Raw genomic sequence first — 23,539 nt, forward strand, 5'->3', positions numbered from 1 at the left:
CTTTCTGCCGCCCTCTGCTACGTTTCCCTTCCTTTGGAATTCAGTCCGTAATCCTTAATGATCATCGGTTATCTTCCCTCCTCATTACATGTCCTGCCCTTTCTTTTTCTTGAATTAGCGCTAAACATGCAAGCGGCAGTGATCTTTGTCTAGCAACTTCGCCGTGCAACTTTTGAGGTGGACTATCGGGCAGATTTACCCACCCTGGGGGCACAGTGACTGCTGAACCAGAGCTCAGGTTCATCCCGCACGCATCGGCCACATTTTCGTCGAAGACCAAATACAAGAACACGAGTATATTTTGACTTTGGGTGGACGTTAATGTACTCAAGTATGTTAAAGATAATCTGAAGGAGTCCAATAACGGGTCTTTCATAGCCCCTCGATTCAGTGCGCGCGTTAAACCGCATATGTGAATCAATAAATGTAACCGAAATAATTCTAGCACTATTAGTGTTCACTCAACTTTATTAGCGGGTCCACCATGCCGATTTTCCAAGATAATGCGAGTGTCCCGGTGCAATATGTTGTCAAAATCACAGCTTTTCGCATTGCTCGCCTTTGATGCGACGCTGTATTGTCTTTCCTTGCGAGAATTCATTATGTCAATTCTGGTAATAGCTCTTCCCATATTGCGCTGGCATCCATGGTTTATCGTATCCCGAGCTGAGCTTTAGTACTGTATTACAAAAACATTAGGTAAATTAGAAAAGATATAACGCATGTGCCCATCGAATTTACTATGAAGTCCATATCGCAATTCCCCGCGTAGCAACCTGCTGCCAAAATGAATCTTAATATGGGGATGTACACTCGTTCAGAGCTAAAATAAATTAGTGCGTGTTACAGAAGTATCGTACCGGGATAATATAGTTCTGATGATATTTCCTATCTCGCTTCGTGACTGGTCCTAACGGCACGGCGTCTGCTTTGCAAGCGGGATCTACCGGTCGTGAATGGCGGATGATCAAAGGGGAACAGAACCGAGCGAAAGGAATTCTCCCAAGAGACTAACCCACTTTCTATCCGTGTTCCATCGTAGTGAAGGTGATGCTCATTCCATAGAAAAAAGAAACAACAAAACACTTGCTTGAGACAATCGCGCTATGATTTATTCATCTCCTAGTGCGTGCCTTCTCACTAACTGCAGGATCCCCAGTAGTTCAGCACGGGGCCAAACTCCCACCGGTCGGGGTGGCCGACGTGGCTGTCGTTGAAACCACTGGTGCTCCACTGGAACACCGGTTGCTGGCTCCATGTCGGACCGCTGATAGCCAAGAACTGCTGCTGTAGGAATTGTTCGTAGTTGGTGAGCTGAAAACAATAAGCAAAAATATACAGATGCGCCCTCACATTGTAAAGTGCCGAGTAACGTGCATTTTCCTGCGGGACTCGATAACCACTGCAGTACAACAACGCAGCATGCCTCGAACATGGAAGTTTCGTACTGCGTTTTAGTACTGCTCAACGTACCGGCTAACGGTACGTTCGAGGTCGTTGGCAACTGTTTTAACGATACGGGTTGACTTGCTGGCGCGACGATGCACCCGATGTAACTGCTGCAGCGCCGCAGTAGTGGCGCCCTGACAGCCACGAGGCCTCTCACAACGCTATCATTCATTCAGACATCATTCGTGCACCCGCCTACGCCCTTCTAGGGTGTGCGCGTGTACGCAAGTTCACCATGCACCAGCGGCATTAGAGGCGACGCGCATCGACGGTGCACTAGATACGCGTTCCACCTAATAACGCGGTCGTTCGTAGCTCTTAATTTACAGCCCGCTCAGACCACCGTGGGCACCAGGGTCTATTGTGCGCATAGCTGCAAAGCAGGAACGCTACTGTTTGGCGCACAATGCGCGGCCCAGTGGGTGAACGCTGGTAACTCTGCCGTCGGGCAGTGCGTGAACCACGAACCGCGGCAGCACGACCTCTCGTGTCCGTATGATCGCAATAGCTGCAAGAAGCAACGAAAGTGGCCCAAAAGACAGAACTTGCCCAACACACCTTCCGCATAAGAGTAAGCCAAACTTCCTCTAAGCGTAAGCTTACCAGACACCTTCCGCACTGTGCATGCGGTGCGTTTATATTGAGCAGACTCGGGGCCGTATCTCCAGTGCGCTTTCTTGGGTGTTTCGGTACGAGCCCTACAACTAGACGCAGAAGTAATAGGGAGTTTCAGATCTTGCGCACCCAAAGTTAATGGACGTCAGCCAGCGGGCTTACAAAAGTACGCAAAATGAGTACGAGGGAACGCGAAGAAAATACAACGGAGTTGGGGTTCACGCAAGCAGTCACTTAGGTAAACCATTTCTAAAACTTCCTTATTGACCAGCGTCGCTCGCGCTCTTTTCAACTGGAGTCGCCACGTAATATGCGAACGTAGGAGCTGGCAAGAGGTCAATAAACTTTTGTGTGCTACCTTGTGACATTACCGTTGTAAAAGTCGATATTCTCGATATGCAATGATGGAGAATAAGAAAAACAGAGGGGAGGGGGGTGTTCTTGTTGTCACAATGACATGAATGCAACAAACAGTGGGGTCAGGCGAAGAACAGTTCCTTTTATTAGCAATGTGGACATGCGAAAAGAGGAATGGAGGGAGACGACAAGACAGCCTGCTGCAGGCATGAACCGCACCCACAGTTTTGTCAGGGTGCTCAAATACAACTTTGATTTTTTGCAGGCTAGTTGGTTCATACTGAATTCTGTAGTGTAATGTGTGAAATTCTCTAGTGTTGTGGATCGCCTTTTCTCACCTACCTCTGATTTTTTCATGCCCCTTGCCGTGCGGAATCGCGGTGCGGTACAGTGTACTTAGTGTACACTGTGTATAGTGTATAGTGTATAGTGTACTTAGTGTAATGTATAGTGCCCCAAAATAAATCTATGCGGCTTGAGTAAGTGAACACTGTGGCTAAGATGCACATACGTTAAGGACTGATTGATAAGATTTATTGCCCCAATTTAACATAGGGAGGGTGAAGTTCGCTATATAGTGGACGCCTTCTGGGTAGTTTTGGCCGCCTTTGGAGCGACGATAAGCAACCAGATCTCGGCGTATAAGAGCGCTCGTTATTCCGCCTTATTCAAAAAGCGCTGAAGCCCGAGACCTTTTGCTGAGCTGCTTAACGGCATAAGCACAGATCCATCGCAGTTTTAATTAATACATTGAAAACAGTTTATTTGTTTTCGTTGGATGCGTTCGCTACCAAGAAAAGATGGCGACACTGGACTTTTAACCGCATACTTAGCAGTTCCATGGTACTTTTCTGACATACAACACAGAACTTCAGTTTGCTTCTTAACGCAAAGTAATACTGAAAAAAATAAAAGTAATCCCATTCTTGTATTCTTCAAACTTTGTAACAAACATCATGCGAGAGGAACTTCGATAACGACACTACAGCAGCATCATAATTTGCACAAAAGAAGCCGCATGCATTGGCGCACGCAGCACAGTAAGGTGGTTACGAGCAAATGTGATGGGACCTATGCGATTAAAAACCAAAAAATCAAGAAAACAAAGGGCCGGGTACGCGCAGAAATTCGGGCGCTTATTTTTGTCGAGACGGCGCGAGCGCCACCACGTGATTCTGCTGTAACAACAGCTAGGGCTGCGCAAAAACATCGCCTGCCCTAGAGGGAAGGCTGTGGAGGAAATATAATGTCGCTGCCTTTAGTTTTATTCAGGTGGCTTAGTGGCAGCAGTATCTGCTTGAGAAGCGGAATTCAGCCAACGTTTATAGTTTCGCACAATGATGTTGAGACAGTAGTATCATGTATCCTAATATACACAATATATTCTTTTATGTATCGGAAATACGGATACTGATACATGTCTTGCTAGAAGTATCAGCATACAAATACAAGATACCAAAAATTATCTAAGGTACATGTATCTTCGATACTGCCCGGCACTGCTCAGTACTTGCAAAAAACATCGGAGCATGAGCTTCATTTTAAAAATAATCACTCAGGCAAGAGCCTTAAGACCTTCTTCTGCATACGTAGAATACCTTTACTATTTCTTGCCACAGCCCTATTAAATTTTGCTGAGAGGTGTATTGAGGAACTTGATTCTGTTCGTTTTAGAACTACATGAGGTTTTTTTAGAACCACTCACTACTACAGCGAAGCGGTCTATGGCTGGAATCCCGGGATTTATTCGTGTCGTAACATCGACAGAAAACTATCTTCATCAATGACTCATTCCCCCAGATGCAACGGCTCCTACCCCCGTAAGGCAGATGCTGCAGGCACTCGGCAAAGTGAATTGAACAGTGCATACATTCTTTGAAATACGCATAGAACATACAGAACAGTGTACGTTTCAGTAAAGAACAAGCTCAAAACAAGCACCCGTACCATGCAATTGATGATAAGGCACTCCTGCTCCTACATGCAATGCAAGCACGTAGCGGTCCCCGTATACGATTCATGCTAAAGATTACTGCTGCGCAAGCTGCCGTGGCGACGGCAGCTTCTCAAGTGGAGAGTGACGTCCTTAGCTCTTCGTATATAAAATAAGCAGCATATCCACTGATTTCAATGTTGTTTCAGCACTGCCATGGGTGGCGGCGTGTTGCTAAAATTACCATTACTCTCGTTAACAGCATTACTATAAAACAGAATTGCTCCCATTACTCTAAAGCTAAAAATATTGCATACCCCCCTCTGCAGTTGTGGTGGTGGTTTTCAAATGTTTCGCAGGAGATTCACGTTCACAGGGCTTGAATGGTGAATCAATTTCTTGAATTACTTTTATTCGAATCGGCAACGGCCTGCATGTACCGCCAAAAGCATGTAGTACGCATAGGACTGCGCCTAGCACCTGCTCTTAGCAACAATTACAAGGGTTATTCAAAAAGTAAGGGTCGTTTGCTTACATATAAATATTTGAACGTCAGAATAAAGTTTTAGTTGCGCAGCGCCATGTTTTCATTCTTCGCGAAGGTAATGAAGTTATTTTTTTTTTTTTTGGACCAGTAGTCGTCTGCTTGTCGGGGAATGCAGACGACAATGTCAACAGAAATCGTTTTCTCGCCTGTTGTGAAATGCGTGCTGTAATTCAATTTTTGCATGCAAAAGTATCATCAACTTCTCAAAATAATGGGGAGTTAGGCCTAGTTTATCAACCTACAGTGACGAGTGAAGGAGTGGTCAGACAATGGTGTCAAGACTTCAAAAATCGCCGCACAAATGGGCACGATGAAGAGCGGAATGGCCGGCCCAGAACCTAGGCCAATGAAACTGTTGAACAAGTGCACCAGGAATTGCGATTAGATCGACAACTGACAGTAAGTGGTCTGACGGATAAATTTCCTCGTCTTGGACGCGCTACAATTTACACAATTGTAACTAAAAAACTCAGATAGCACAAAATGTGTGCAAAGTGGGTACCAAAAATGCTTACCGGCCAACTCAAGCAGCAAAGAATGTCAAGTGGACAAGCGTTTTTGGACCGCTACCGACAAGCTGGAGATAAGTTATTTTTGCGCCTTGTTACAGGCGAAGAGACTTGAATATCCTACGCCACTGCAGGAATAAAACAACAATCAATACAGTGGCGCCACTCCTCTTCACCAAAACCGGAAAAATAATGAAGCAATCGCCTTACTCGAGTTGGAAAATCATGGCTACCGTTTTGTGGGACGAAAAGGGCGTTCTTTTGATTATTGATTTCATGGAACTTGGGAGGCATACTGCGAAACGCTAACCAGACTGAGACGTGCGAACGAAAATCGACGGCACGGGAAATTGTCGTGTGGAATTGTCCTCCTCTATGACAAGGCGCGTCCTCACACCGCTGCCCAAGCCAAAGAGATGATTCAAGATTTTAGTTGGGAACATTTTGATCACCAACCCTACTGTCATGGCCTTGCACCAAGTGACTATTTCCTCTTCATGCACTTGAAACAGTGGCTTGGGGGACAACGGTTTGAAGACAACGAGAAACGCAAGACCGCCGTTGTCAACTGGTTCAATTCCCAGGCGGCGAACTTCTAGGCATAGGGGCTGAAGAACATGGTGCAGTGGTATGAAAAGTGCTTAGAAGTCAAAGGTGATTACGTAAGAAAAGTGAAGTAGGCTTGTACTAAACTGAACCCGCCGATACAAACTTTTTACTAACCAATAGATTCATTTTTAAGACCCAACGGTCCTTACTTTTTGAATAACCATCGTATTTAGAAGGTTTGGACAGAAGCTTGTCTGAGCGCATTCGAAGGACAGCTGCTCTTAGAATTGGAAATGGCAACATGAAAAATACTAAATGGCGACATAAACCACGGGACCTGGATTTTTTTTTCATAGAAGTGTATTTACGCTTCTATTGATCGTCCGTTCTTGATTGAGCCTCCAAACCCACCCTTAAAGCAATGCCTCTTCCTCTGAGACGGCCGCTAAACCTTCTTTCATAATTTTTTACTGATTTAAAGTAAATGCAATTATCGTTTCGAGAACCCCGAGAATACTTTCTCTGCCGAAATTTTCAGTGCTGTGCGTCATGAGGAAGCCAAAAACGAAGGCAGAACAGTGTCATTCCTTTCTGGCGGCTTTTTCGGTGCCTCCATGGGCATCGTCACGCAGGCAGGTTAATACCCATGATGTATAGCAAAATAAATTGTAGTCTTTTTATGCACCAAAACGACGATCGATTTATGAGGCGCGCCGTAGGGGTACGCGCGCCACCGCCAGGTCCGGTAAAACCTGTCCGCTGTTCCAACTGCGAGGGACGCGGTCGCTAATGGGACACTTGACGAAAGTTGGCTGTGTGTTTTTTGAAAAAAACGGGGGTCTTGTTCATCGTGCTGAACTGATACTTCCGGAAAGGCTCCATTCAGTTGACATGGCACCGATTGTAATCAAAGACGAATAATGGAGGAGCCCTTCTTGCGGTTCTCTAAAACATCCCATAGCTTTCACTGCCATAGCGCCCTTGGGGAGGTTATGGAATACCAGGAAGAAAACGCGGTGGCTACGTAGTCGTTCATTAAACACACGTAACTTCACTGCTACAGCAAAGTTCTTTTTAAACCCTGGCGGCTGGATGTCCATTGTTGACTGACACATCGCTGCCACGAGACATACTGCCACGATACAGAAGACAATTGCATTAGGCCAACACTGACGAAGACGATGTAGTGGTTGATCAGTCTTGCAACTTTTGCAAGAGCCTGGAACCTATCGATCACTAGTCTTTATTCTGTCGCCAATTGGCGGTACAACGAAAAACGTTGCTTCAAGATCCGCCTCGCAAATTTAGAAAAAAAATTAAGTGCTCTGGTCTGCGCTCTCCCCAGCGGCACGATCTCAAGGTGTTCGCCACAAGGATATGTTCGACGCTCTGAGTGATTACACTGAAGCTACCAAACAGTAACCATGGTGATCCACGTTTTCTTACAATTCGTATTAAAATTCTGAATTTCTTTCAACCTAAATTGTCCAGCGAACCTTATTTTATTTGCTTAAATAGAATCGTCTCATAATCCGGTTCGTACTCTGTACCAAATAGGCATTTCTTCTCAGATGTTTCAACTTTGCCAGTTATCGATTCTTCGTTCCTACAAATATCAGTACGTTCAAAGCCTGTCGCATCTCCTTTCGTAGATACGTGCCAAATCTGTAAGAATAATTATTATTATCATCATCCTCATCATCATCACAGTCACCATCCGCGCCGTCTTGGCTGCCGTTATGCATTTGCCACTTATTTTGTACATACGCGTTTGTCGCCCAATATTGAAACAAGTTATCGAGCTCCAGTAGTTCAGGAGCCCATTGTAGAAGATGAGCTGAACATGAGCTGAAGCTGAACTGAACTTAAAGGAACTGACAACCAATTTTCACGGTACCCACTTTTTTTAGTGCGATCGAAAGCTTACCGGCCAGAGCGTCTAGTCATGAAGTAGTAACGCGGAAAATACTGTATAACATTTTTAATAAGAATTTTTCGATCTGCAGTGACGATGAAGTCGTTCACTGGAAGCATGCTGGAAACTGTGATAGGTGAGCGCGATAGCGATTATAGGCCGGCATTGGTGGGAGGCAGGCGACAAGTGCGGCCGTAGGTGTGAGGGAGCTTTTTTTTTTATTTTTTTGTAAAGGCGATGTGGCTGCGGTTCATGTTTTCCAAAGTTTTAAGGTATTTCTGCGACAATAGCTATATGGTCTTGCAGCTTCCTGTCCAAATGCTTTGGAATGTGACTAGTCAAAACGAAAGCAAGCACACCGAAAACGAAACGACGCTTTTACGCTATGATTTCCGATGTCTTCTCTCAAAGACCTGAGTGAGCTGAAACAAAGGATTTGAGCTCGCATGCATGCTGAGAATTTAGATCCTTACGAAGTAACACGAGAACGTCATGCTTCGATGGACGAAAGCGGCAGCGGAGGCGATGCATCCCACTTGCACGATAGACCACTGTCCCCGCCACAAGCAGCGCGCCTGGGGAATGCCTAGTGGTAAATGCTGATTCACAGTAGGCCGACCCAACACTGATTTCGGTCTGCCGACTGTCGGCGACTGCGTTTTTTTTTTTCCTTCATGTCGGCGCCTCTGTCATACTGTACTGGCACCGACAATCTGCCGACGGTTGGTGGAGAGCTCGGCGTCGGTACAGTGTGACAGAGGCGGCGACACCGAGGTAAAAAACGCAGCCATTTAGGCCACAACTCGTCGATGGCATCTCGTATCACCGGGAGATTATAAAACTCTGGGTACTTGCAAACTCATGCTATGCTCGCCTGCGTACAACAGCATGCGCGCCGCCATACATGTGGGACGACGCGAGCGCCGCTCGTTAGCGTGGACGTTCTTTGCATCGTAATATGCATAAAATAAAGCGCAAGTGTCTAATAATATACGAACTCCAATTTGAAGCAATAATTATACTGGAATTAATGACAGTTGACTTACGTACAGTGATCTCTTGACTTATTTTGAAGTATCAAGGTTTCACCGTCAGGCCTCGCCACTTACTGGTTTTTCTTACTTTCTTTGCGAACTTAAAATTATATTTCCTACTTAAATCCCGAACATCGTGCTGCATTCTATCATTATAAATCAGGGTAATTTCATTTCCATCAACGTCTCACGTTGATGGAAATGTCAGTCCCTTTAAATGTACTCGGCAGGTCATCGCATACCTTCATGTCGATGCCACCGACTGGCCGTGGGTACATTTTTGGAACGTCGTACTTCCCATGCGGGTCCAGCAGGTCGTAGCGGGACGATATGGCGTACACTGGGTTGTACGGCGGAGTGCAGTTGCACTGGGACAACGGGTCGTGGGTGTAGTCATTGTACCTTCAGGAACAAAAACAAACAAGAACGCCTTGCAAAGGAGCACACGCACATCACTACGGAAAAAACTCAGACTGCACAACGCTAACAAAATGAGCTCGACAGGTCTTGCCTTTCACTCCAGAGAAAGTTGCTCACTTCAATAAGAAGCTGGAAATATTTGCCTGGGTAATGGCATAACGTACAACTCCAGGCGGTCAGCGAGATATGTGATACACTCCATGGCCACACACACGTACAAGCACCGCATGCTAAGTGGGTATCAGTGTTTGATTGCGAGACGACAGCCTTCACCATGACTGAGTTCATGCTAAAAGAAATATTGCTAATTCTCGCCTTTAGTTTCGTGACTTACTCGTAATGGAGTTCAATTCTTTAAACAATAACGGTGCTTTGGAGGAAGCCGCAGTAATTGGTCCCGGATAACTTTACACCAGAGATTCTGAAACCATCGCCTTAATCTGAGAAGACACATGGTTGATACAGCCGGGAATTGATTCCGCGACTACGTGATAAACCGCAACCTCGTAAAAACTGAGCCCCCACAGTGGTTGTGCTTAACTCCGTCGTGCCGCAGTGCGCAGTGCAGTTTGAATGCCGTGACAACGACACCCGCAGCTGAGAGTTCTGCGTGAAGAAATAGCTCAACCTTTACCTCAGTACAATGTTTGTTCGCGCTTATTTTTAAAGCGAAGCCTTGCTTGTCTCTTCTTCGTGGTTTCGCGTTCGTCACAATTTTTTCGCGGGATACATTGTGAATATACATGGACAACTTACTCCGCTGAGCATGTCTCCGAATAAATAAGCTGGTGCTGGCTGCTGCCAGTTCTATTCACTAAGTACGCACAACCTGGCATGCGCCGCTGAGTATGTGCCCATTGTTGGCCAATCTCCTAGAAAGGTCATTCCAACGTATTTAGATATGAATGAAGAAATGACTGCATGAATGACTCAGTGAATCAATGAAGCAATAAATTATTTTGTGTACACAGAGATGTGAAGCAGTCGCTAAAGAGCGTACGCTCTGACGGTGCACAATTGACGGTGCGTCAGGCCATACATCGTACTTCTTTAATTGTGCTTCCACCTGTCATCGACATTCTTCCTTCGTGAGGCAGACAGCTAACGGCTACGCTATCCGCAACTGCTGCTATATCACTAGCTCAAGCAACCTTCACCTCATTAAGGTTACAACATTGCATTAGAAATTCATCTCGATCTCTATGATTTCTGCACCAACGGATGCATAAGGAAGAGAGGAACCCACAGATACCAACTTCTCTATGGTGGGTGGCCTTTTCGTTGGTTTTTTGAGCTGGTACCTACGCCGCCACCACTGCACATTCCCGGACCGATTAATAGAACCACCTCCCTCGAGACCCTAGTAGCAACGCCGGAAGGCGCTCTATACAGCAAGGATGGCGCCACACACCCAATTTAGGATTTGGCAGTGGAACTGCAGGGGACTCCGCCATAAAACATGCAGCCTGCAGCAGTTTGTTCGCACTCACAAAGAAAAGCCACATGTTATATTATTGCAAGAAACGATGACTGATCAGGTTTCACTCCAGGGATACAAAGCACTTGCTCTCCGTGGGGATGGCAGAGGAATCTGCACATTAGTCAGCAGCAAGTTCACTTTTGTCGCACACGATCTAGGGGTCCGGCCTAGCAAGACGGAGACCTCCCTAGTAGAAGTCATTCCAAGCCAATCCAATATCTCTAGCATTTTTATACTTAACGTATATAGCAGCCCGAGCGATCACAGACAACGTTTCAAAACCATCATCACTAGGGCAACGAAACTCGCCGGAAACTCTCCCCTGGTTGTGGCCGGCGATTTCAACGCCCCCTTTCACGCGTGGAACTACACGCACGACACGGTCAAGGGTAGAAGTCTGTGGCAGGAGGCGGGAGATGCGGGACTCTCTCTATTGACGGACCCAGCCTTTCCCAGCAGACGGGGCACCTCCTCGACCAGGGACTCTGTCCCGGATCTCGCCTTTGTTAAAAACGCTGTCTCAGCCATGTGGTCGAATCTGCTCATAGACCTTGGTAGTGATCACTACATCACGGTCACCAGCTTACAAGTGGAGCAGAAAAGAAAGAAGGCGTTCTCAGTGCCTGACTGGGACAAATTCCGTGAGGTTCGCAAGGCCCACGCCGGCCGTGATGAAAAGCCGGAGAGTCTCGTCCAGTGGTGCGCACTAATTCTGCAAGATGTCTGCTCCACCACCAAAACTATAGAGACAGATCTACAGACAGACAAAATGGATAGCAGGCTAACACACCTTCTCGAGGCTAAGCAATCACTTCTCGAGAGGTGGAAAAGCCAACGCTTGAATCGCAAGCTCAGAAAAAAGATAGCCGAGATCAACAAGCAGATCGACGAGCACTGCCAAGCCCTGTCTAGGCAGCAATGGGACGAAATTTGCAATTCAATCGACGGGCAGATGCGCACGGGAGGGAAGTGGAATCTTCTCAAACACTTGCTCGACGACTCCAGCACCAAGTCAAACCAGAGAACTGTCCTCGCTAAAGCGCTCCACGAAGCCAAGTCGTCTTCGGAAAAGGACATGCTGGAGATGTGGGCTAAGAAGTACCTGCCGCTCAAAACTGTGGCCGATGAGGCGGCATACCCAGTATACAAAGGGAAGCCGAACTCCGCGCTGGACGAGCCTTTCAAAATCAGTGAAATCCGCCGAGCCCTACACGACCTCAATGGTAGGTCAGCACCCGGCCCGGATCACATTAACAACAAGGCTCTCAGAAACCTAGAGGACGCATCGATCGAGTTTCTTACAGATGAGATAAATCGGATTTGGGAGCAGGGAATTGTACCTGAAGAATGGAAGTTGGCGAAGGTCATACTAATGCCAAAGCCCGGTAAACCGCCGAGCCTGGACAACCTCCGCGCAATCTCACTGACGTCATGTGTAGGGAAGGTGGCCGAGCACGCCATCTATAACAGAATTGCCGAGTATATCGAGACCAACGACCTTTTCCCTCACAACATCATAGGTTTCAGGCCAGGCCTCTCCACCCAGGACGCCATGAAGCTTATCAAGATCCAAATCCTGGAACGCTGCAATCGGGACACGAGAGCCATCCTTGGTTTGGACCCGGAGAAGGCCTTTCACAACATCCGTCACGAGTTCGTCCTCGACGCCATCTCCAAGCTCGACCTGGGCTCGTCCTTCCATGCCTTCGTCAGGTCTTTCTTGAGCAAACGATGCGCCATCCTTAAGGCTGGAGATTTGGAATCGGAGAACATGGAGCTGAGCAAAAGAGGCACCCCCCAGGGGTCAGTAATCTCACCACTCCTCTTCAACATCGCAATGGTCGACCTCTCAAGGTATCTAGGCCAGGTCCAGGGCATCGGTCACACGATCTACGCGGACGACATCACTGTCTGGTGCGCGGATGGCAGTGACGGACAAGTCCAAGCCGCTCTCCAGGAAGCTGTCGACACTACAGAGCGCTTTCTAACCGACACGGGACTCCGGTGCTCCCCAAAGAAATCGGAGCTCCTTCTCTACAGCCCAAGTAGAAAGGGCCGCAAGCCACAGAACTGGAAACCCCCCCACTGAAATCGACATTAATCTCTACACCAATTGCGGAGATCCCACTCCCATAGTCGCGTCCATTCGAATCTTGGGAATGACACTCGAAGGGGCGGGCACGAATAGCATTACCATTCACAAACTAGCAAAAAAGACGAATAGCGTCATCGGTCTAATCAGGCGGGTAGCTAACAGAAGGAGAGGCCTTAGCGAAGAGAATCTGTTATGGCTAGTCCACGCTTTCTTGTTGTGCCATTTTACGTACGTACCGGCCATGCACGTCTGGAAGAGGGCCGGGCGAGACAAGCTAAATGCCATGATAAGGAGGGGGATCAAGAGCGCGCTCGGACTACCAAACTACACACGCACCGACCGACTCCTGCAGTTGGGTATTCATAATACCCTGGAAGAGATTGCAGAAGCACAAGAAAGGGCACAGATTCTCAGGCTCTCCGGCACCCGGGCGGGCAGACGACTCCTGACTGAGATGGGCGTCCCCCCGGCCACTGTCGAAGACGCCTACCAGGGCCTTCCAAAAGAGCAGAAAGATAACATCATCATATCGCCCGCCCCGCGCAATATGCATCCCCAGCGCAACGTAGAAAGAAGGAAGGCCAGAGCGGTGGCGCTCCTACGCCGCGCAACAGAACTCCCTGGCGGCAGCTGCTTCGTTGACGCGGCCCAGTATGGCTACAGCAACAATTTCACGGTAGTGTCAATCAACCACAGGGGTTCGACCGTTAACGCCGCTTCGGTACGAAGCACGTCGTCGCATGCGGCCGAGCAAGTGGCCATTGCCTTGGCCCTCCTGGACGACGGACATGCCAATATCTTTAGCGACTCCAGGGCAGCCATCCGTGCCTTCAGCGTTGGCGCCGTGTGTAAGGAAGCCTGTCGCATCCTCGACGGCAAAAGCATCGCCACCCACACTCTCACGTGGTTCCCCGCTCACATGGGATCCATCATGGGAGGCCTCACAAACCTCAACGAGCTGGCCCACTCCAAGGCGCGACGTCTCGCTTTCCGCGACCATGGAGAACTCCAAAGCCGGCCCGCAGTGGCGGAGAACAGAGATCAACCGACCACGTACAACGAAATTGCGCAGCACTTTTATCTCGGCAGGGGAGACTTTCCCCTTCCACACAAGAAGTTAAACAGAGCGCAGGCATTGATCCTCAGATTATTGCAAACAGGCTCATATCCCAACCCGGCTTTATTCCACAAAATTTATCCCGACACCTATGCCACTAGTTCTTGCAGGCACTGCAATGACATCGCTAGCCTAGACCATATGCTCTGGCGTTGCCCCTCGTTACGAGGCACAGAACAAATCAATGAAGACAAGTGGCTCTCCGCTATCAAGAGCCCCGATGCCGGGGCGCAACTATGGGCTGTCCAGAGAGCCCACGATGCGGCGGTCGGGCAAGGCCTGACTGTCCCAACGTGGGAGCGGCCCGCAGCGCGCTGATTCGCGTACCTCAGGACCTTATTAAAGTTTTGCACCCATCCATCCATTGCATTAGATGTGCATGATATTCGTTTTCTTTTTTTGCGACACGGCCCGTCTGCGAATGCCTCGCATGACGAAATACATGTTCATTGCCGCAAGCACCATCACCACAGCATAGGAGAACAGCAGGCCCTTTCAACGCATCATTTGCCGATCAAGCGCGGACACAAAAGTGCGCATTAGCCCTCTCTACATTTCCAACTCTTAGTGCTCGCGGCGCTATCAGAGGATACATGGAAGTCGCGGGGCTTCAGGAGTCGAACATATCAGCCATGCAGCTATGCTAAGGTTCAGTGCTGTGTCATTTCCCTTATTTTTTTATTTTTGTATACTCGTTCGAAGCGTTATGCGCGCTGCTTGGATAAACCCTTCGCGTTGCTGCCATAGCCACGATTTTAGCAATGGTGTTTTCGAACATGAGCTATCGGAAAGCGGCCCAAGCACCCCTTGACAGAATTTGTAATGACGTCTTTCTCTGCAGCGTGCACTTTACGAATAGAGTGCACGGATACGGAGACTTGGTCAACCTGGTCGACCAATCCCGCCGTGACGAGGCTCGCACACGCGTTGTAAACGTATTGTCGAAGTTGTATGCCCAACCCACCGTGGACACCTTGTGCAAGCAAGAGCGTGACGCCCTCAAGAGGCTGCAGGAGAATCTGGATATTGTCGTGCTTCCGGCCGACAAGGGGAACGCTACCGTCCTTCTAGAAAAGAGCAAATACATCGAAAAAATGTGCTTGCTATTAGTGACGTTCACACGTACGCCAGCGTCGCAAGATACCCGACACCCAAGCTTCAGAGGGACCTGCAGAAACTGCTCGCCGACGTCTTCCGTATGGTGCCGCCTCAACACAAGCAGTTGTACTACAGATTGCTTTGCCACAATGGATCTGCTCCAGCAATATACGGCCAGCGAAAAGTACACAAGCCCGATGTTCCCCTGCGCCCCATTGTGGACTTCACACGTTCGCCGCTCCACAAGCTGTCAAATTTTCTTCACAGGATCATTTCGCCACTCGTTGGAAAACGTGCTGCGCACATATGCAACACGTACGACTTCATTGAAAAGGGTAAAGAGACAAGCGTACACCCCGACGAAGTCTTAGTTTCTTTTGACGTGGTCTCACTGTTTACAAGCGTACCAATAGACATGGTCATCAACGTTTGCGTCGCCGCCCTTGACGAAGACCTGACGTTGTCTGAGAGATCCCCCATCGATGTGCATGATCTAGGTAGGCTACCAAAATTTTTCCTATCAAATACGTATTTCACGTTCCAGAAGAAATTTTATCGGCAAGTACACGGAGCAGCAATGGGTGCGTCGATTTCGGTCACAGCAGCTAACCTAACAATGGAGGCTATCGAAGCTCAAGCGTTGTCCTCGTTTTCACCGGCACCTAAAGTCTTCCTCAGATATGTCGACGACCGTTTCAGTATTTTTCAAAGAAAAAACCTTGACCCTTTCACGGTTCACCTAAACAATATACAAGCAGCAATCAAGTTCACCGTTGAAGTGGAATCTGAAGGCAAACTGTCGTTCTTGGACACCCTTGTACAGCAAGAAGGGCCAAACCTGTTATTCAAGGTGTTTAGGAACACACTCACACTGGCCGATACCTAAACTACACATCGGTGCACCCTGCTTCGCAAAAGAGGTCTGTTGTCGGCTCTCTTCTTCGTCGGGCGAATAACGTGTGTACAACAGCGGAAGACCGCATGGCGGACAATGCAGTTGTGCGGAGGGAATTAATGGCTTGTGGATACACTGCGTACTTCATTGACTCAGTAGGGCGCCAGCTGGCTCGCACAGTATCCACCCAGCCTGGACCCCCCAAAAGATGGCCTTCGATTCCGTACGTCCCCGACATAAGCGAGACTCTCGCACGCGTCCTGCGGTCATATGACGTGCACGCTGCGCACGTGCCCTTCCGGAAACTTAGACACGAGCTCGTGCATGTGAAAGACCCTTTGGAAAAGGACAACTTCCCAGGTGTGGCGTATGTCTTTCTTTGTGTGGACTGTCGGTATGTCTACGTCGGGGAAACCGGCAACTTCAAGACAACACTTAAGCAGCATATGAATGACGTCCAGAAACGACACATTGCATCGAATGCCTTGGCCGAACGCTGCGCAACCACATCACATAAGATTAACTGAGAGAAATCTCGCGTGATTGCCAAGGAACGAAGTCATTCTTCGCGTCTTTATCTTGAGTCCCTAATCATCCAAACCACGGCGCACACTCTTAATTGCAACGAAGGCAATCTGCCGCCTGTGTATGCCAGGTGCCTTAGTCATGCTTTGAGACACACATTAAAAGGGGGCGCTAGCTCTGCCGCTTCTTTCATTGTGAACAAGGCTCCCGTGGGGGAGCCCAAACGTAAATAACTATTTTAAAACATTTTGGTCGGCGTTCAGACCTCTTCCTTTTAGGTATGCATCATCCCGACCAGACGGGCTTCCGTCATACTCTCAACTTCATCCGTAATAGCAGCGAGTTGGCCTAACGGTCGAAGCGGAAGCTTCAGCACAAACAGTGGTTCTGCGTTGCCCTTCAGAACGCAGCTGGCGTGGCCCAGTCCCGAAGTGTAACCGTCTCTGCCGAGGTAGCCATGTACCTGTCGCACATACAGAACATACCATACAGCACATAGCTATCGCCTACCCCTTCCTCGCTCATAACGCAACTCGTGACCCGTAACGACATTCTCGGTGGGTGCGCCGACTGAAGAATGATTCCTTCGAAGAATCGCCTATTATTAGCATCCATGTTTATCCTGGGCCCTATAACGTAAAATATTCCAATCTTTTTATTCCAATCTCCTGACGTTAAATTTACGTAACGGCCGACGCAACCACCGGGCGGTGACCCTCAGCTTTGTATGAACTGCCCAATCAAACAGTCTCCTCGGGCATAGAAGGTCACTTGTTTGCTTTCAAAATGAATAAGATTACCTACATTGAGCGGTTTTTCTTATCTAGTTGGCTGACAAGACGCGAGTAGCACGTTAAGTGGAGAGGGTGTCGACGGGGCGAGCCCACGCAGTGACAATAGATAACCGGATCAGGAGGGTGGTGCTGGCGTGTGCGATTGGTCCGCTTCCCCTCACTTACATTGCGGTGGCTGGTCGAAAATCACAGCGGCGAGCAACGAAAGGTTAAGAACGCCGCTAAAATTGGCGGAGCGATGTCGTACACGTGCCGAAAGGGCTCGACAACGTTATGCTGCCACGCAAAATGTTTCTTAAACGCAAATAAATCCATGCCCTCCAGCAAGCACGAATAGCCAGTGCCTGAGCGATCGGCGGGCAGTCGTATTTTATTCCTTTCGGAAGGGAGGAGGTTCCGGCTATACATGAGAAAATTCAATTTCGCGTTCGGCACATTAATGCATTTTTAGCGCTTCACGCCACTTTGGCGCGGTGAGTTTTCGCGGTTTTGTGACGTCGCGTGACAGGCTAAGCGGGCGCAGCCCGAAAACTTTTGACCAATAGCCGGCGGCTAATGGCGAAAAGGCGCCGAGGCAGAAATAATTATTTTTTGTTCGGTCTATTCATACGTAATCAGTGTGCACAGATAATACCATACGGGGAGCTATCGCGATATTCGTGACGTCGCGTGACAGACAGGCGAACGCGAAATGGGGGTGGCCCGAAAATTTTTTTACCAATGCTGGAGAGCTGATTGCAAAATTGGAATAGAGAAGTTTGGAATATCATTACTTTATGGCGTCCCTATATGCTTGAACAGTATCGTGCCGAATCGGTAACATTTATTATTGTCGCGGTTCAGGTTCAGTTCGGGTGGTGGCATGTTCTAAGAATATCGGTTCGGGTTCGGGTTCAGTTCCGGCTAGGATTGCGCTTCAAGTGCGCCTTTCGGTTCGGATTAAGGTTCGGTTCGACACCCTGACATTTCTCGCAATCAACAAATATTCTTGCCTTCTAAGCGGGAAGGTGTTAATGGGCAAACATAGCGCCGTTTTATAAACCCAAAAGGGCGCTAAAAGTTTTTCTTGTGTGTTTTCAGGGACTGCGTTGTTGAGCTGCACAGATTGTTCTCGTGACAAGCACCTAGTTATAACATGCACGACACCATTTGACTAACTGATCTACGTAGCGATGTGACATAAACGTTGCTGAGTTATGGCGGCTATGCGTGCACCTATTCGTGACAGTAATATCTATGTTTACGGCTGAAGGTGCAAGAACCCATAGAAAACAGTTACGTTTATTCTGTTCATCATCTCCCTTAAATCAGTGGCAAAACTGTCTGCCACTTCACCCGTTTGACTAGACCAGCTATGAAACCGTCCAACTCATGACTGAAATAACAATAAGCCAAAACATTTATCGCAAATGCTCCAGTAAACAGTGGTGGTTCGTGGTTGGGTGGCGCAAAACGTTGCGCAATATGGCATCAAGTATGTAGACTGAATCAAGTAGCTTAAAATGCACCAGGACAATTTCGAAAATAACTTGCCAATAACCACGTTTTCACACAGCAGGCACCAGCCCTAAACAATGTAAGTGAACACTCGCAATTCATTGAGCTGCCACGAATGACCGGCTGGGTCATTCATGGCCAGCCTTGACTCCTGCTTGCCGTGTATGCCAAGGCGACGCCATCCGGGACGTGGGGCCATGTTACTGGCGTCCGCGTGTGCCCCACGTCTCAAGTCTGAGCCCTAGTAGCGGGCGAGCCCAACATGCCCACAGCAGCACACCCCTGACCACTGCTGGAGCACGTTTCCGTATAGCCACATTCCGCAAGATGGAATACTGTTTTTCCTTTTTGTTCTCTTTCTCTCTCCTTCCTTTTTCTTTATTGACTTTATTTTATTGACTTATTAATTTTTGTCATCTTCTTTGTTTTATGATCGCTTGTTTTCCCTCGCCTGCGAGTTCTTTTGTCAGAATCGTGGGCGAGGAGTTCCTGATGCTGAATCAAGCCTGCCGTCTACATGTTCTTTACGGGCACTTCATACCCGACAATGGCTCTTATCATTGACACTACCTTCCTCCTTCCTCCTCATTAAACGCTCTCCACGAGGCCCTTGTGCCCGCGCTCACCGACCCTTAGGACATGAGGAGTTACCGTGCCCACGTTTTCTTTTCCCAATGGCTTTCATCTTAAATTGTGCACTTTGGATTTTTCGCAACCCCTCATTTTTTCGTTTTCGTCGGCTTTAAACCCGTTATTGCTTCTCAATAGGTACGGGTTTCCCCATTTTTTATTTAATTTCATTTCACTACTTTGGGGACCAGAGGAAATCCTGGGCAAACATACCGGCCAGAACGTTCTGGCGCGATGGCAGGGACCAAACGCGCAGGAAGGCGCTGCCCCCCTTCGACATCTCCATTCCCCGGACACGTGCTTAGAAGCTGCTAACAGAGAAGTCAACGAAGAGCGTTTGCGTCACCCGTGGCCGCAACGGAGTTAAACGCAAGGCGGTCGTGTGCATTCAATTCATGCACATAGATCATGTTGCATGACTGTCCGAGAATCCGGATTTAAAACACGCGTATAACGTCGCGAAATAAAATGTATTTGGTGAAATTTATTCTTTCACTTTATGAGTGATTATCGCATGACCCGCACGTTCATCGCTACGGAAGATGCGTTACTGAAGAAGGCAATCACTATCACGCCCTCATCTAAGCCGCTGCTGGGTTTCTCACTTCCACTGCATCTTCCCTAAGGCACACGAAATATAATGGTCAATTCCACTGGCCAATCTAGAGCGGTGTGCAGAATCTGCGAAAAAGCAACGGGGTGACCCAGTTCAGATCGCCCAGAGAAAAATAAGTATGCTTTGGCAGAGAGCGCAGCGAAAGTTGGGCCACGCATCCGTCCGCCATATCGCGTTTTCACTTCGGCCTTCAGCAGAAAACCGCCGAATCACCCAGCTAAACTGGAAGTGACGGGGACGCGTCATTGGGCTTCAGCTGAAATCCGCCTGTTCTAGGCGGATCAATGGTGAGCGCTCCGTCGCGGTGCGAGTTCATCCGAATCTACCAGAGCAAAACGCAAACTTGTTTTTTGATCAACCAGTGCAATTTTATTTTTCTGACACCGAGCAAGAAAACGGGGCGCAGGTCAACCTGTCGAAATTCACCGTAAGATGCTCAATGTTCGCAATGTTGGGACGCTGTTTTAATTTCACTGTGTAGGTCACTTGTATTCACGACAATACTGTTGACTTATGTATCGTCTGTTCCTCGCCATTGGTAAGAGAAAGTGGCTAGAACTTGTCACATTACCTCATCAGGGCCATCATGGATTCCAGGTCAGTGACTTTCGTGTGGTATCGCCTGAATATGTTTGCCCTCGGTGCCTTGTCGTAGCTGTAGTAATCTCCATACTCTTCCACAAGCTCTGTTTGACCGCTTATCACGAATATGTCTTCGAAGTAGCTGCAAAAAACAAAACAAATCAAAATTACACTGGTTATCACCATCATCATCATCAGCCAATTTTATGTCCACTGCAGGGCGAAAGCCTCTCTCTGCGATCCCCAATTACCGCTGCCCGGCGCCACCCGATTACAACTAGCGCCCGTAAATTTCCTAACTTACTGTACAATGGATCACATATGTGTCATTGACCACGTAATCAAGAAATCCGCGAATGCAATCAGCCTCTCTATATGGCTTTCCTAGATTACGAAAAGGCATTTTATTCAGTGGAGATACCAGCAGTCATAGAGGCATTACGTAATCAAGGACTACAGACCACCCACGTAAATATCTTGGAAAATATCTGCAGAGATTCCATAGCTACCTTAATTCTGCACAGGAAGATACCTGTAAAGAAAGTGGTCAGAGAAGGAGACACAATATCTCCAATGCTATTCACTGCGTGCTTGGAAGAAGTATTCAAGCTATTAAACTGGGAACGCTTAGGAGTAAGGATCGACGGCGAATATGTCAGCAACCTTCCGTTTGCCGATGACATTGTTCTATTCAGCAACAATGCGGACGAGTTACAACAAATGATTGACGACCTAAACAGAGAGAGTGCAAGAGTGGGGTTGAAGATTAATATGCAGAAGACAAAGATAATGATGAATAGCCGAGCAAGGGAACAACAGTTCGGGATCGCCAGTCAGCTTATAGAGTCTATAAGGAGTACGTTTACCTAGGTCAATTAGTCACACGGAACCCTGATCATGAGAAGAAAATTTACAGAAGAATCAGAATGGGTTGGCTCGCATACGGCAGACATTGTCAGCTCCTGACTGGAAGCTTACCATTATCACTGAAAAGGAATGTGCACAATCAGTGAACTTTACCGATGCCGACATATGTGGCAGAGACTTGGAGAATGACAAAGAAATTTGAGAACAAGTTAAGGACCGCGCAATGAGCGATGGAACGAAGAATATTAGGCATAACGTTATGAGACACAAAGAAAGCAACTTGGATCAGAGAGCAACCGGATAGAGCTGATATTCTAATTAACATTAAGAGAAAAAGATATAGCTGGGCAGGTCACGTAATGTGCAGGTTAGGTAACCGTTGGTCCATTATGATTATAAAATGGGTACCAAGAGAAGGGAAGCGCAGTCGAGGACGGCAGAAGACACTGGTCGTACGTAGTTACAATTTGCGTTTATTTATATGAGAGCCGAATACTAATGCTCGATCACTGTGTCCTTGTGAATGGGCGAGCTTTCACACAAGTGTGCGTCATGTTTTATTCCAAATAAAATGTCTCACAATATAACGTTGGTTATTAGAATTTATGCACCATTATTTCAAAATTCTTTATTTTTTACTGTAGAATTACCTTCATTTCAGCTTACTCTTTGTAGCTATTTTCGTGTATTCGGTCGCGTTATACTGCTGCTGTTTTCGCTGATTCCTACGTTATTCCCGTATACACATTTCCTTTGTTTAGTATAATTAGCTAGCACTTGTTAAGTTATGGTAAGGGCTAGTCAGGCTGCTTCAGTGCAGCTTTTTTCTCCTATCATTCTTTAAGTATGAAATACGACAATAAAAATAATTTCAGTAGATATTACAGTAAGACATGTTTCTCAGACAGGGAGAAAAAGGCTTCGACAATTCGTTGGGCGTATCCACTAAATAACTAAATGTCTGCTTGGGCACTACAGCACGAAATCGTACTATGCTGACTACCGGCCTCCAGTACAAGCTTTCCCAAACTGGCTAGTATTTTGTTAACGGATTGTCGCACGACACAGTATAGCAGTTAACTAGGTACGAATAGGACGGCTGCATGCAAGAGGCAAGCAAGTGGCTTAGGGGACCAACATTTGAGCAAGTTCGTAAAAATATTAATTAAAGGGACCCTGAAACGATTTTTGACGATTTTCTACAAACGTACTGAGTCGTTAGAGTAGGTCCTTCTGATCATTAATTGACACATCTAAGTGCTCCGCGTAAAGCGTGTAATTTATTATAAGGTTTTAAAAATGCACATCGCTGCCGATCGGAGCACGCTGCTCGGCAGAATTTTAAGCCGCCCCTACCCATATGACGAAAATCACCCATATGACGTCAGTGGGGCGAGCTATCCGATTGGCTGACCAGGGCGCGTGATCAATAATTTTTCCAACTTTATGGTAAACAAATGATCTTTGTAATAGTTGGAATGTTAGTTCATTTGTTTTTATAAACAGAAAGTAACATAAAGAGAATGCACAAGAACGATTTTTCAATACAATTAAGCACTTCCGGCACACAGCAAGTGTCGTCTGCTTGTGTTACAACGTACTCCATTTTGACGAGAGCTCCGCGGTCAGAGTCGGTCTCAGTCTTTTCGCGAGCACTATGATTCGACATTGTTGCTTTGTGGACTGCAAACGTAGCGACTGGCAATATGTCAAGCTGCGACATCGTGTCCCTCTGCAAGGCAGCATACGAGCGAGCTGGCTGCTGCGCATCGTACTGCCGCTATCCGATCGGCGCCAGGGTTTGCGTGTTTGTGGCCGTCACTTTACACCGGAAGATTACTAACGCAATAGCGTTTCGCGAGTCCGGTATTAGGGCAAATGCAAGCGCAAGGGGACAGGGTCTGGCTGCTTGACTGTGCCGTAACGGGATGAGCCATGGGATGAGCAGAATCGCAAATGCGAATGGTCTGCACGGTGCAGCCACCTGGTGGCACAGAGCTCAACCATACACAGTA

The 23,539-nt window shown here is 47.6% G+C and overlaps 1 protein-coding gene across 1 annotated transcript in view; it reads right to left on the reverse strand.

Annotated features, from left to right (window-relative positions):
* Nucleotides 1-1,086: 1,086 nt before the first annotated feature.
* Nucleotides 1,087-23,539, reverse strand: part of LOC126528478 (putative phospholipase B-like 2) — an 84,811-nt gene continuing 62,358 nt past the window's right edge. Inside the window, exons 10-12 of the mRNA XM_050176356.3 lie at nt 20,647-20,799; nt 9,151-9,310; nt 1,087-1,314 (exon numbers count right to left, since the gene is read on the reverse strand). Coding sequence (XP_050032313.2) covers nt 1,141-1,314; nt 9,151-9,310; nt 20,647-20,799 — 487 coding nt within the window. The 3' untranslated portion in view covers nt 1,087-1,140. The remainder of the gene's footprint in view (nt 1,315-9,150; nt 9,311-20,646; nt 20,800-23,539) is intronic.

The sequence above is a fragment of the Dermacentor andersoni genome, chromosome 9 (genome assembly GCF_023375885.2).
Source record: "Dermacentor andersoni chromosome 9, qqDerAnde1_hic_scaffold, whole genome shotgun sequence".
Lineage (NCBI taxonomy): Eukaryota > Metazoa > Arthropoda > Arachnida > Ixodida > Ixodidae > Dermacentor > Dermacentor andersoni.